This window comes from Bos indicus x Bos taurus, chromosome 5 (assembly GCF_003369695.1).
Source record: "Bos indicus x Bos taurus breed Angus x Brahman F1 hybrid chromosome 5, Bos_hybrid_MaternalHap_v2.0, whole genome shotgun sequence".
In the NCBI taxonomy this organism is placed as follows: domain Eukaryota; kingdom Metazoa; phylum Chordata; class Mammalia; order Artiodactyla; family Bovidae; genus Bos; species Bos indicus x Bos taurus.
The window spans coordinates 81,977,518-81,993,632 of record NC_040080.1 but is presented as its reverse complement, the minus strand read 5'-3'; the positions used below and the strand labels follow the sequence as shown (position 1 = coordinate 81,993,632).

The following is a 16,115-nucleotide window of genomic DNA, read 5'->3' as shown; positions in this document are numbered from 1 at the left end:
TCATGTCCTTGAGAAAATTATTTAACACCTAAGCCTTGCCATAATTGGAGATATATACCTACTTTTTTCATTGCAACATAATCACAGCCATAGTGTTAATATGCTAATACTTGCATGATGACACAATTGGTATTTCTTCTTTGTAGTTAGAACATTAAAAATCTATTAGCAAATTTCAATTATAACAAGAGTATTGTTAACTACAAAACTATGTTATACATTAGATACCCAGAACTGATACACATTGTAGCTTCAAGTTTATAATCTCTGACAACAGTTTCCCTTGCCTATCATCCTCCAGAGGCTGGTAACCACCCTTCTTTCTGTGAATTTGCCTTCTTTAGATTCCACATATACATGAGATCATGCAATACTCATGTTTCTCCATCTGGCTTCTTTTACTTAGCATAATGCCCTCAAAGTCCATCCATGCTGTCACAAATGGTAAGATGCCCTCCTTTTTCATGGTTGAATAATATTCATATATATATATATATATATATATATATATAAATAAATTACACGCACGCGCACACACACACACACACACACACACACACACACATCATACTTCCTTTATCCATTCATTCATTGAGGGCCAGTTAGGCTGTTTCCACATTTTGGCTATAGCGAATAACACTACAATAAACACAGAAATGCAAGGGAGTTCCCTGGTAGCCTAGTGGTTAGGATTTCAGGCTTTCACTGTTGTGGCATGAATTCAATCCCTAGTCAGGGAACTGAGATCCTGCAAGCCATGCAGCACAGTCCAAAAAAAAAAAAGCAGATCTCTACCTGAGATACTGCTTTAATTTCCTTTGATTTCTTCAATGATCCATTGGCCCTTTAATGGCTTATTGTTTTGCCTCCAATGTGTCTGTGTTTTTTGTAGGTTTTTTTTTCTTGTAGTTGATTTCTACTTTCATATCCTTGTGGTCAGAAAGGATGCTTGATATGATTTCAATGTTCTTAAATTTACTAAGGCTTGTTTTGTGGCCTAGCTAGCAATCCATTTTGGAGAATGTGCCATTTACACTTGAAAACAATGTGTATTCTGGTGCTTTCAGATTGAATGCTCTGTAAATATCAATCAAGTCCTTTTTGTCTAATGTATTATATTTAAGGTCTGTGTTCCCTTACTGATTTTCTGTCTAGATGATCTGTCAATTGATGTATTAAAGTTGGTGCAAAAGTAATTTTGGTTTTGCACTGTTGAACTCTGCAATTTGATACTGGAATACATTCTTAAATGTGGTTATGTTATACATTATTTTAATGTGCATTTCTTGCTTTATGCTTTATTACTAATGACTTATTGCTGTTTATTTTATGTTTATTTTATATTTATTTTAGACTAGGGAAATGATGTTAGACAAAAAGCATATTCAAGCAGTTTTCTTATTTGAGTTCAAAGGAAAGCATTGGAGACATCTTGCAGTATCAACAACACATCTGGCCCAGGAACTAACAAACATACAGTGCAGCGGTGGTTCAAGGAGTTCTGCAAAGGAGACAAGAGTTCTGAAGATGAGGAGTGCAGTGGCCAGTCATTGGAAGTTGACAACAACCAACTGAAAGGATCATCAAAGTTGATCCTCTTACAACTACATGAGAAGTTGCCAAAGAACTTAACATCAACCACTATATGGTCATTCAGCATTTGAAGCAAATTGGAAAGGTGAAAAAGTTCAATAAGTGGGTGCCTCATAAGCTGACCGAAAAGCAAAAAAAAAAAAAAAAAATGTCATTTTGAAGTGTCATCTTCTCTTATTCTGTGAAACAACCATTAACTATTTCTAGATCAGATTGTGATGTGAAACAAGTGGATTTCACACAATCGGTGATGACCAGCTCACTGGTTAGACCAAGCAGCAGCTCCAAAGCCTCCAGAACAAAGAAGGAAAGTGCTTTCCAAGAATTTGTTGAATCCTGAGACATGGATTTTGTGCTCCAGGAATTAACAAACTTATCTCTCGCTGGCAAAAATGGGTTGATTGTAATGGTTTCTATTTTGATTAATAAAAATGTGTTTGAGCCTCATTATAACAATTTAAAATTCATGGTCCGAAATCACAATTACTTTTTCACCAACCTAATAAGTAGGGTATTAAACTCCCCTACAGTAATTGTCAATTTTTCCTTCTGTGTCTGTTAATATTTGCCTTATACACTGAGTTCCTCGAATGTTGGGTACATACATATTTACAATTGTTATATCTTCTTCTTGGATTGGCCCTTTGATCCCTATATAGTGTCCTTCTTTGTCTCCTGTTAGTCTTCATTAAAGTCTATTTTGTCTGAGATAAGAATTTGCTACTCCAGCTTTCTTTTAATTTCCATTTGCATGGAATACCTTCCTCCATCCCCTCCCTTTCAGTCTATATATAACTCTACACCTGAAGTTAGTCATTTTTTTTTTAATTCTATTTTTTTAATTTAATTTTTAAACTTTACATAATTGTATTAGTTTTGCCAAATATCAAAATGAATCCGCCACAGGTATACATGTGTTCCCCATCCTGAACCTTCCTCCCTCCTCCCTCCCCATACCATCCCTCTGAGTCGTCCCAGTGCACTAGCCCCAAGCATCCAGTATCATGCATCGAACCCGGACTGGCATCTTGTTTCATACATGATATTTCACATGTTTCAATGCTATTCTCCCAAATCTTCCCACCCTCTCCCTCTCCCACAGAGTCCATAAGACTGATCTATACATCAGTGTCTCTTTTGCTGTCTCATACACAGGGTTATTGTTACCATCTTTCTAAATTCCATATATATGTGTTAGTATACTGTATCGGTGTTTTTCCTTTTGGCCTACTTCACTCTGTATAATAGGCTCCAGTTTCATCCACCTCATTAGAACTGATTCAAATGTATTCTTTTTAATGGCTGAGTAATACTCCATTGTGTATACATACCACAGCTTTCTTATCCATGCATCTGCTGATGGACATCTAGGTTGCTTCCATGTCCTGACTATTATAAACAGTGCTGCAATGAACATTGGGGTACATGTGTCTCTTTCCCTTTTGGTTTCCTCAGTGTGTATGCCCAGCAGTGGGATTGCTGGATCATAAGGCAGTTCTATTTCCAGTTTTTTAAGGAATCTCCACACTGTTCTCCATAGTGGCTGTACTAGTTTGCATTCCCACCAACAGTGTAAGAGGATTCCCTTTTCTCCACACCCTCTCCAGCATTTATTGTCTGTAGACTTTTGGATCGCAGCCATTCTGACTGGTGTGAAATGGTACCTCATAGTGGTTTTGATTTGCATTTCTCTGATAATGAGTGATGTTGAGCATCTTTTCATGTGTTTGTTAGCCATCTGTATGTCTTCTTTGGAGAAATGTCTATTTAGTTCTTTGGCCCATTTTTTGATTGGGTCATTTATTTTTCTGGAGTTGAGCTGTAGGAGTTGCTTGTATATTTTTGAGATTAGTTGTTTGTCAGTTGCTTCATTTGCTATTATTTTCTCCCATTCTGAAGGCTGTCTTTTCACCTTGCTAATATTTTCCTTTGATGTGCAGAAGCTTAAAGTTAGTCTTTTGTACATAGCATATATATGAGTCTTATTGTATCTATGCAGCCACCTATGTCTTTGGGTCGAACATTTAGTTTATTTACATTTAAGATAGTTATCAATATATATATTCTTATTGCAATTTTGCTGTTTTAGGTCTTTTTTCCCCCTTTCTTCTTTTGTTCTCTTCTCTTGTGATTTGATAACTATCGTTAGTATTATGTTTGGATTTCTTTTTCTAGTCTGTACATATTTTATAGATTTTTTTGGTTTGTGGTTATAATGAGATTTCTTTATAGCAATATATCAAGTTGCTGATCTCTTAATTTCAAATGCCTTTTTAAGGCCCTATGTTTGTACTCTCTTCACTTCATGATTACTGTCTTTAATTTTATATCTAATTGTTTTGTGTATACCTTAATTGCTTATTGCGGATACAAATGATTTCACTACTTGTGTCTTTTAACCTCCCTACTAGCTTTGTGTATAGGTGATTTTCTACCTTTATAGTATGTTTGCCTTTACTGGTTAGCTTTTTCATTTCATAATTTTCTTGTATTCCTGTGGTGGTCGTTTTTTTTCCCACCTACAGAAGTTCCTTTAACATTTGTTTTAAAGCTGGTTTAGTGGTGCTGAATTCCTTTAGTTTTGGCTTGCCTATAAAGCTTTTGATTTCACCATCAGATCTGAATGAGAGCCTTAATGGGTAAAGTATTCTTATTGTTGTTTAGTCACTAAGTTATGTCCAACTCTTTTGTGACCTCATTGACTATAGCCCACCAGGTTCCTCTGTCCATGGAATTTCCCAGGCAAGAATACTGGAGTGGGTTGCAATTTCCTTCTCCAGGGAATCTTTCTGACCCAGGGATCGAACCACGTCTCCTGCATTGGCAGGTGGATTCTGTGCCACTGAGCCACCAGGGAAGCCCAAAGTATTCTTGGTTGCAGGTTTTTCCCTTCCTTTAAATATATCATGCCACTCCCTTCTGGCCTGCAGAATTTCTGTTGAAAAATCAGCTCCCATCGTCTTATGGGAGGTCCCTTGTATGCTATTTGCTGTATTTCCCTTGCTGCTTTTAATATTTTCACTTATCTTTAATTTTCTCAGGTCCTTTCCCTCTCTTTTCCTTCTAAGGCCCCTATAATGTGAATATTAATGTGCTTCATGTGGTCCCAGAGGTCTCTTTTTGTCTTTGTTCTATTCATTGGCAGTCATTTCCACTATTTTCTCTTCCAGCTCATTGACTTATTCTTCTCTATCATTTAATCTAATATTCTTTCTAGTCTATTTTTCATTTCAGCTATTGTATTCTTCATCTCTGGTTGTTCTTTATATTTTCTGTTTTTTTAAAAAAAAACCTTCTAACTTCTCACTCTATACATCTACTCTCCTCCCAAGTTCTTTGATCATCTTTACGATCATTATTCTGAACTCTTTTTCAGGTAGACTGCCAATCTTCATTTAAATTCTTCTTCTGAGGTTATATCTTATTTGTCTAGAACATATTCCTATGATGCTTCATTTTGTCTAATTTGCTATTTGTGTTTTTATCTATGTGAGAGGTCAGTGATGTTTCTCCACCTTGGAAAAGTGGTGTTCTCTAGGAGATGTCCTATGCGTCCTAGCAGTGTCATCACCTAAGCTATATGCTCTGAGCATTCCCCTTAAGAAGGCTGCATGGGTCCTTCTGTTATGGTGGGCTGATTATGTGGGAAGTCTAGTAGACTTGGTTGGCCCCTAATCCAGTTGGTTGCCAGGCCCTGTCTTGTGCAGATGCTGCTGGCTACTGTGTAGTGGTACCTGGTCACAAGGTAGCTGGCTGCAGAATCCTAGGGGGCCGTGGAGCTAGTGCTGGCTCACTACTGAGCAGGGTTAGAGTTTTGAAGACTCTGGAGCTGTTGCCCACCCACTGGCGGGTGAGGTCAGATCCTAGGGATAATGCCAGACTACTGGCAGGCAGAACCAATTTCTGGAGTCTGGCTGTAGCATTCAGGGATCTCAGAGCTCATTTCTGATCACTGAGGTGGGGAGGCCAGTTCCTAAAACAGTTGTATATGGGGTCTAGGGTGTCCAGAAGGCTGTGCTGGCCTGCTGTGGTCAAGACAAGGGTACAACTGGTCCCAGAGTAGGCCTGGCTTGCTTTTGCTGTCTTTCCCCTCTTGGGTGAGGTTAGTCTAGAGGCTAGTACAGGATTCCTGGTGGGAAGAGTTGGTGCCTACCCACTGGTAGTTAGAGCTGGTTCTTGACCCTTTGCTGGATAGGGACATTTTTCAGGGGCATGTCTAGAGGTGGATATAGGGTCAAGAAGTCTTTAGAGAACCTGTCTGTTGGTGGGTGGGGTTGTGTTCCCACCCAGTTTGTTGTTTGGCCTGAGGAATCCCAGCACTGACCCCTTTGGCTGCTGAATGGGGCCAGATCTTGGTTCCAGTGAGCCAAGATGGTAGCAGCCAGAAACAGTGTTCGTGTCTTTGAAGGTTCCCCAATATGTCTGCCACCAGTGTCCACGTCTCCAGGGTGAGCCGCAGCTGCTCCCTGCCTCTCCAGGAGATTCTCCAGGACCAGCAGGTACGTCTTATACAGGCAACTATCAAATTACTTCTTTTGCTCTGCATCCTGGTATGCATGCGGTTTTGTGTGCCTCCTTTAAGAGTGAAGTGTCTATTTCCACCACTTCTGTGGGCCTCTTGCAATTAAGCACTGCTGGCCTTCAAAGCCAAATGCTCTAGGAGCTTGTCTTCCTGGTGCCAGAACCCTGGGCTTGGGAGCCTGATGTAGGACTCGGAACTCTTACTCCTGTGGGAGGACTTCTGCAATGTAATTATCCTCCATGGGTTGCCGACCTGAAGGGTGTGGGATTTTATTATATTTTGAGTCCATTCTTCCTACCTCTCTTGCTGTGGTTCCTTCTTTATGTCTTTAGTTGCAGAAGATCTTTGCTGGTAGGTCCCACTCTTTCTCATCAATGACTGTTCTACAGAAAATTGTGATTTTGCTATTCTTACAAGGAGATGGGTTTAGGGTCTTTCTACTCTGCCATCTTGGCCTTTCCTTAGTATAAGCAAGTAGCCATATGGGCAAATGAAAGCATCCTGACAGACAGATGCTGAACTCCTTCCAGTGTTGACATATGGGCTGAATTTTATGCCTAATAGGAAGCAGTTTATGATAAAAAGATTCTTAAGCAAGGCTAAACAAAGGGGTGCAGAGCTTCCTTGCACTCTTGGAGTTGCCATGTGTTCACCCTGTTTTCATTTACTTTGCTTATATACATGGAAGTAGACTGCTAGATGATATGATAGTTATTGTTTTGTTTTTTGTTTTTAGGAATCCCTATACTGTTTTCCAATTTACATTCTCACCAATTGCACAGAGTTTCCTCTTCTCCATATATTCTCAAACATTTGTTATTTGTATACTTTTTGATGACAGCTATTTTAAATGGTGCAAGGCAATAGCTCATTGTGGTTATGATTTGCATTTGTCTAATAATTAGCAATGTTGAGCATCTTTTCATGTACCTATTAGCCTGTATGTCTTCTTTGGAAAAATTCATATTCAGGTCTTCTGTTTTTTGATATTGAGGTGTATGAACTATTTATATACTTTGTATATTAAGTCCTTATTGGTCATACCATTTGCAAATATTTTCTCCCATTTTGTAGGTTGTCTTTTTATTTTATTAATGGTTTCCTTTGTTCTGCAAAAGCTTTTAAGCTTAATTAGGTCCCACTTGCTTGTTTGATTTTCTTTTTTAGTGTCTTCTATATGTAATATCATGTAATCCAAAAATAGTGACAGTTTTACTTCTTCCTTTCTAATTTGGATGCTTTTTATTTCTATTCCTTGCCTAATTGCTCTGGCTAGGACTTCCAATATTATGTTGAATAAAACTGGTGAGACTGGGCATCCTTATCTTGTTCCTGATCCTAGAGTAAATGCTTTGACAATGATGTTGGCTATTGGCTTGACAAATATAGCCTTTATTTTGTTGAGGGATGTTCCCTCATGCCCCCTTTGTTGACTTTTTATCAAACTATATTAAATTTTATCAAATACTTTTTCTGCATCTAGTAAGATGCTACTATGATTTTTATCCTTCATTTTATTAATGTAGTGTATCACACTACACTATCAATCAGCATCACACTGATTGATCTGCAGATACCAAACCATCCTAGCATGCCTAGAATAAATCCCACTTGATCATGTGCTGATGAATTTGATTTGATAAATTCTGACTAAGAGACTTTGCAGAGATATTGGCCTGTAATTTTCTTTCCTTGTAATGTTCTTGTCTGGTTTTGGTACCAGGATAATGCTAGTCTCATAAAACAATGTTGGAAGTGTTTGACCCTCTTTTATTTTTTGGAAGAGTTTGAGAAGTATAGGTATTCTTAAATGTTGGGGATAACTCATCAGTGAAATAATTTGAGAAAATTATTTAACTTCGAATGGAAACATACTTACCTACATCATAGAATTTTTATATGAATTAATAACAGAAAAAAATATATGATATATTATCAAGAATCAAGTAATTATACAATAAATGTTAGGTCACTGTTAGGTCATTTCCAAAATAAAAGCATATTCTCTCAAATACACACCATCTGAATATTCTTTCCCACTCAGGTATTGTCAAGATGAGAAGGCATACAGTAAGTACTAATTTTAGCATAACCTGTGGAAATAATTCCGTAAGAAAACTGCTCATTTACTCTAGTGGCTATTTTCAAATTATGGTTACTTAAAACTCAAGATTTTAATGTAGCAAATTACCCCCATTAGGTGTGATAGTAAAGAATAAAAGCACTGTACTAGACAGTCTATCTCATCTACTTTGTAATCCTTCTTTAAATTAATTTTAGAAATACAACAAACCTTTGATGAAGCAACTGCTGAAGAACTTGAGGGTGAAGTGTCTCTTGATGTTTTCAAAGGCTGAACAGGTCTTTCTTTACCTATATAAGAAAATATAAAATACAATTTTCTAGCTCATTTGTTTTCAACTAGACTGATTCTGTAAGTGAATAAACAAAGGACAAAAGTCATATATTTTAGTACTGAAATCTTTATTACATTATTAAATTTGTTAATATCTAAATCTCTCTTATAGGCTGGGCACCATTGAAAATTTCAAATAATCTAGAACCAAAAGACTGTACACATGATGGCAGTCTAGGTCATATCAGTGCCAGTTAGCAAACATGGAACAACAGAGAAGACTTGAGGAAAGGCAAAACCATTTTAAAATCATAAATGCTTCCTCTTCCAAATTCTGAAAAGCTAACTTTTAATGCATCACACACAATAAAAATCCAATGGAGGTTATTATATAAATACTACAAAAGAGAATTAGCTAAATATTAGCTAATTATGCAGAAGCTCAAGAGAAAGACACGTAAGGAATTTAGCAGGTATTCATGAAATGTTTAAAAAATAAAAACTGGAACACTGTAATACAGTACTAATCCAGTACCTGATATAAGTGCTCAAATATATATTGAATAATTAAAAATAAATCCATATGAGATAAAGTCACTAGCTTTTATCTTTAGTCACTTCAGACACTCCCAAAGTGCTCTATGTATATATTATTGCTTTTATGGAAATTTAAGCCAGAAAATAAATTTAAATATTACTTTAACCAGTTCAACAGCAACAACAACAAAAAAAACAAAAAAGGTTTAGCTAAACATAATTTTTTAAATAACAGTGAGCTGTTACTAATAGAAAAACATTTCATTAAATTGACTATATGTCAAAGGTAATATGTATTCTCTGCTTTCAAGGGCTAGGAAACTTTAACTATGGAGAGAAGAAAAAGTGGCACCAAGTTTGGAGTGGCACAGAAATTGGTCAAGGCTGGATAGTGGGTTAAGGCCAGGAAAGCAGTCAAGAGCAAAAGCAGAGACAAATGACCTTTAAACTGAAGCAAAGCCAGCTTCAGTCAAAAAGCCTCCTAAGTTCTTCCTGCTGTGGTCACAATAGCTAAGTAAGGACCTGGAGGCTCAAGGGCTTCCAACTACCTGAAGAAGTAGTAAATAACATCTCTTTCCAATGTCCTGAAGACCTGCCTTTCTCAAGACACCCCCACACCTCTCCCCACCCACAATATGTGCATATGTGTGAAGATATTTTTGATTGTCTCAAATGGGTGAGTGCCATTGGCACATGACAAATAGAGGTTAGGGATGCTGCTAAACATCCTACAAATGCACAGAACAGACCTCCACAATAAAGAATTATGCAGCCTCAAATGTTAATAGTGCTGAGGTTGAAGACTCCCCTGCTACAGGTACAGTACTCCAACTCTGAAGCTCCAATAGTCTTTATAAAGACAGAATTCTAGAATCTTTTAACTTGTGATACCATTAAGAGACTTTCATACTAAGCAAGTTTAAAAGTTCTTATAGACCTTAAAAATCAAAAGTAAAAGGATACCAATCATCACTATATCCCCAAATAACTAAGAACATGGTTTATCCAGTCATTCCCTACTGAATTTCCACTGTACATGGCAAATCCCACATCATAATGTGACAGTGTCAGTCTATCCCATCGCATCTAAAACTCCTAGAGAAGCTTATTTGTTTTCTGAATACCCAAGGCCTGCCTTTAAGAAAAGAGTAGGTGCTCAAAAATTGGTGAAGAGATGAATTATTTTTCTACCCTTAGGACACAATGACCTCTTTAGTGTATTCTGATAAATATTTCCTTCAAAGATGAAGAACTGGACCAATCAGTACAGCACACTATGTTAATTAAAGGCATAATTACAGGCTCAATTCTGGCACATAGCAGCTAAATATAGCAACAACAACAACAAAAAATTTTCACAAGCAGCTGTTAATTTCTTATTTAGCATTTCCTTTACAAATAAAACATCAGCAGTACAGGTATGCCAAGTATGATGTCAAAGTGTTGTCTTAGGATCTCTCATCATTTTAGCTGCATAAGGCTAATTTAAGCAGATTTCAACCAATCTCACTGTGCAGAAGCAAAGGAACACTGAAGGATAGGGCAGTGGTTGATCAAATATCAACATATATTCACATACACCAGTTACATGAAGGGGAAGGACAGGCAAAAAGCAAAGGATAAACGAAAAAGGATGATACAGATGGCAGCAGAAAGAGCACAAAAACAAAAAATAGAAATGCCCTGACCCTACTGCTGTTAGATTCTATCTGCCAATGTCTCTTCTACAGATCTCAACCTCCTCTTAGGTAGCTGTTTCTAACCAGGAATGGGCTAGCTTATACAACAAACCCACTTATCTACCCAAATCCTACTATGTGAGCCTGCTGTTGTTCAACTCTGGTTCCCACAGCAGACTAACGGGAGAGTTTATACACTTTCCCATTTCTATAACCTCTATCAATTATAACCCTCCACCCTTCACAATCCCAAATCAAAATCTAGCTGAAAACTCACCTCTTTCTGGCCTTCCTTCATTCTGCCGTTTGTAGCAGGCACCAGCACGCACGGACTCTAGGGAAAGGTGGGCAGGGAGGAATTAACACCAGCACCTCTGCGCCCAGAAGGAACAAGAGAAGAACCCAGAAGTAGGAATAACGAGAACAGGAACTTCTGAGCATTTGCTGGTAACCCTAACATCTTTCCTACCCTGTCTTCAAGTTGGGCTGCCTGAGCAAATACCACTAAAGAGAAATAAATAACAAAGTAGGAGAAAAACTCTGTTAAGATTCGGTCCAACAATGGTGAATGAGAACGAGGCTAACCAAGGAGAGCATGGCCAGAAAGTCATGAAAAAAGGACCCTATAATAAGACACCAAAGGTTAAAGACAGGTATCACACATCTTACTCATCAGTATAAGCATCTAATCTAACCTCCTCCATAAAGTAAATATATAAAGGATTAAAGAATGACACCAAAAAATCAAGAGTGAAAGATGAATCACCCCTAGAAATAAAAAAAGACACCTGAGAAAGTTTTCATGCTCCATCATACCAGTTCCCTGGTCATACGATGACTACCTGCAAGTAGTCGTTCTGCCTTGTTCTCAACAGGTAGCCTATTACAAGTTCTTAATATTTTGCCATTTGCTTTCACGCCTTTGTACTTTTCTGTCTGTCATCCTATATCTTCTTACCTTTCTCTCTCTTCTTTGTTGGTTATTGTTCCTTAAATATGAATGTTCCTCCTATCCTCAGTCTTTTTTGTTCTGTTCTTATTTGGCTCCAATCAATACTAGGAAAACAAGACAAATGTCTCTCAACTCTTTACACTCATAAGTCTGTATTTCTAATGGACAGAATGCTAGCTACTCTGTAGGTACTTGGCCATTACCTCAAATTCATCTTATATGTGATCTTAGTAAGCACAACTAACTCCTACTTGACCATGTTGGCAACAGGACTCAATACATTCCTGTATTTGCTGTGACTTGCAAAAAAAAAAAAGGTTCTAAAGTAGGATGAAAGAAAGAAAATTCTAAAGTTGGCAATATGGAAATCAAAATCCCAGTTAATATATTAGTGAGTGAAAGAATAAATGGTGAGGAAGAAAATGAATAAGAATTTCAAATACTGGTTCCACAGACTAGTTCTTCCCATGCAGATGAAATAAAAAGCCAAAGAAGCAGCTCAATGTTCCAACAAACACCTAAAAGTCTGTAAGAATTTAATAATATTCACTGTCTCTTTGAATATAGTAGCTGTAAATCTGATATGATCTTTCAGAAACATACTTTCTTGCTCATGTGTTCTGATGAAAGCAATGATAAATTTAACCAGATTCATCCAATCAAGCATTATTAATTATTGATAACCCATATAGGAACAAAATACTTTGCTAGGGAAAAAAATTTTTAAGTATCGCTGGAGAGATAATAAAGTTAGGGCTATATCTTGCAAACTATTAAATGCTTTGTACAGTGCCTGATATGAGTAAAATTAGATATTTCTGAAAGTCTTATCAATTAAAAATAAACAAGAGCACTGGTAGTACATTCATCTCTCCTTTGATACCTGAAGCTTTAAAAGAGAAATTAAGATATGAACAAATGAAGATGTGATGACTATGAAGATGCTAAAGAAATCATTTTTCTGAATCATGGATGAAGATGTGCAAATTTGGGGCTCTCGGTTAGAAAGAACATGATTTCTCAGCGATCTACTTGTTTATTCAAGAAATTATGAAACAAGGAATTCCCTGGCAGTTCAGTGATTAGGACTCTGTGCTTCCACTGCAAGGGGCAAAGGTGTGATCCTTGGTTAGGATCCCGCATGCCACGTGGCATGGCCACAAAAAGGCCATGAAACAAAAACGGAGGAGACACAAGAAAAATGATCCTTGTGGTAAAGATACCAAAAGACTACAGAAAAAACAACCAAACAACCACAGAGGTAGAAAAAGCTCTACACCACTACTGCTTCCCCAAAATAACCAACTTTTGGAGGTAAGAGATCCAACCAGTTAAAATTAAGACATATTAACTATGAACACATGGAAGTGAATTTCTGAAAAGTATGGAAGTGTGCTACTGGTAGAACATACAAGCCCTAAAACAGGGATGCTATATATGTCTACACACATGAAAATGCCATTACTTGACTACTGTTTCAGAACCTCCATCATTCAGGAAGGTGCCAGGAAAGCTACAGCTGACCCCCTAGGATTCACCCAGAAAACTCACAGCCAAAGCTCTCTTGTGATTAAACCACAGGTTCTCAGACAAAAAGAATATACTGTGGAATCTAATTCAACAGCACATTTACAGCTTGGATCAGTTAAAGAGTCCAAGATTAAATTCCACGTGAAACAGCTCATCCCAATAATACTTTTCTACTTTCATCCTCCCAGCAACTTATGCTCACTCTTGAGGTATCACCTAAAATGCCTAGTCCCATGAAATGACCTGTCTCCGTCTCTAAATATAAACTCAGAGGACAAGGACTGGATCTGTCTTGCTTGGCAAATCTTTTGTGTAAATTTTTGTTGAATGATTTTATGAGTTTTGTTGTTCAGTTGCCAAGTTGGGTCCGACTCTTTGTGACCCTATGGACTGCAGCACGCCAGGCTCCTCTGTCCTCCACTATCTCTGAGTTTACTCAAATTCATGTTCACTAAATCAATGATGCTATCCAACCATCTTATCCTCTGCTGCTCCCTTCTCCTTTTGCCTTCAATTATTTCCAACATGAGGATATTTTCCAATAAGCCAGCTCTTCACATCAGGTGGCCAAAATATTTATGAGTACTGAACACAAATAAAGTAACTTTCAAGCTAAGAAACACTATTATATTCAGCATATAAGAAAATAGGTTCCTACTGTGTAATAAACATGATCTGATGGTAAAGCCTACTTCCATGTTCCCACTATTACTCTACAACTGCACAGAAAAGCCTTCTTTCTAAAGGCAGAATTAAATCTCTAAATTTTACTGGAATTTCAGCTATTATCCAAAAATTCGCATGGACTTCCAAATTCATTCACAGCAAAAGGTCTTAAGACATGTTTTCTTTCTTGTTAAACTGAAGTTTAATAATAGAGTCTAATTTCCAAAGATACTCTTCTCAAAATAGTATTTTTAATTCCTGTACATTTTCAGTTATCATGAAAGATGTGCTTTCAAAATTAAACACTGATTAATATTGTCTTTCTTTAAAATATCTTCCATTCTTAATAATGGCTGCTGATTTCAAGAAAATAAGGGGAGACTAGACCCAAAGTCGGAGCTATATAAAATCAGATACAGACCAATGAAAGCAATAAACCTGTCAATCTTCCACAGTAAGGACCTCTAAAAAATTCAACCAAAATGTCACACAGTGGTGGTGGCTTAGTCGTTAACTCGTGTTCGACTCTTGAGACCCCATAGTGTGTAGCCCACCAGGCTCCTCTGTCCATGGGATTTTCCAGGCAAGAATACTGGAGTGGGTTGCCATTTCCTTCTCCAGGGGATCTTCCTGACCTAGGAATCAAACCCAGGTCTCCTGCATTGCACGCAGATGATTTACCAACTGAGCTATGAGGGAAGCCCCAAAGTGTCACAGAGCCTGATTCTATGTGATGGTAAAGGCCGATTCTTTACCATCTGAGCCACAAGGGAAGTCCAAAAATACTGGAGTGGGTAGCCTATCCCTTCTCCAGGGGATCTTCCTGACCCAGGAATCAAACTAGGGTCTCCTGCATTGCCGGTGGATTCTTTACCAACTGAGCTATGAGGGAAGCCTGATTTATATATGAGCATCACTGGTAAATTTGACATTAACCTGCAGCCAATGTTTAGAACAAATTAACAAAGAGTTTGTAAGTACATACAGGATCATCCCTAGGAATCACAACAGATTTTACACAACAAAGCAAAGCAATCTTTATGTTATTGTTTCCAAAGAGGAAATGCTTTGTGATTCTCAAGTGGAAAAGAAAAAAATATGGGGAATCACAACTGGTTGAGTAATAGCAAATGATTTAGATACATGATCCACAGAGGGACGTACCTAGAGGTTTCTATATTAGGACTTATGCTACTCAAATTAATTATTAATGACTAATACAAAACATAAAGTATACTTCATTTATGAATAAAACAAAACTGCTTTTATCTGCTGTTGTACATAGAGTCACTAAAGAGATTTTAAGACCTTTATGGAAGAGAATTGTAAGCCAAAGTTAATTAAATGAAATACAGCATTCCTAGATTATTTTTTAATGTATTAACCACAAACAAACAACTGTACCTGAAAAAAGTATAAGCTGCAGGGTTTTTCTTTTTCTTCGTATTATTATAATATATGTGAAAATGGCCTAGATTGCAGTTGCCTGCAGTTTCAATAAAGGCCGGTAACACAATATGGTTGACAAAAGTTCACTTCTGGCATCACAACTTAAAAGGAATAGAAAGAAAATTAGGAAAGTAAAAGGTATGAAAACCATGTCAAATAAAAGGAAGCACTGAAGGAAGTAAATATATTTAAATCTGGAAAAAAAAAAATCAAAGAGATTATGATGGTACTTTTCAAATTTTCAAAAGATTCAAACATAAATAGAAATATCTTTATGGCTCTAAGAAAAATAATTAGTATTAAGTAGCTGTTACAAGAAGAGGTTTTAAATTATTATTTTTTTAATGAGTTATATAAAAACGGAAAGACTGGCCTGTGATGTAGAAAACTTCATGGAAAGTACTTTACAAAAAGTCTCCCATACCGATATGGGAGACTCTGGTGTTTTTATTAACACTGTTATCCTAAACAGAAGGTAAGTAGCAAGAGTATAAGATAGGAAAACAATGGGATTCATCAGAGAGAGGGGAAAGAAAAAGGAAATAAATATCTAAGAGAGAGCTGACAAACAGCGAATGTCTGGTTATATTACTCAGAATAAAAATAAACTTCAAGTAAAAATATAAATGGTATATATAACAAAACAATTTTAACTATAACAGTATAATAACAAGGGAAAAGGAAATGAGGCTAACCAGGACAACCTATACTGTTAACATGTAAATATGAACGATAATAAGGAAAAAAAATATTATCATATATCATAGTCACAGCTATGATCAGGTTAGTCCACTTAAGTTATGGGCAGAAAATTCTTAAATGTGAACACAA

General features: G+C 36.9%; 1 protein-coding gene across 10 annotated transcripts in view; it reads right to left on the bottom strand.

The window, feature by feature from the left end:
- Positions 1–16,115, bottom strand: part of PPHLN1 (periphilin 1) — a 175,103-nt gene that overhangs the window by 80,797 nt on the left and 78,191 nt on the right. For 7 of the 10 annotated variants that reach the window (XM_027542616.1, XM_027542606.1, XM_027542610.1 and 4 more), the window contains 2 exons: positions 10,965–11,021; positions 8,409–8,488 (listed from right to left, as the gene is read on the bottom strand). In XM_027542616.1, coding sequence (XP_027398417.1) covers positions 8,409–8,488; positions 10,965–11,021 — 137 coding nt within the window. The remainder of the gene's footprint in view (positions 1–8,408; positions 8,489–10,964; positions 11,022–16,115) is intronic. The other 3 variants (XM_027542609.1, XM_027542612.1, XM_027542615.1) reach the window with 1 other exon arrangement.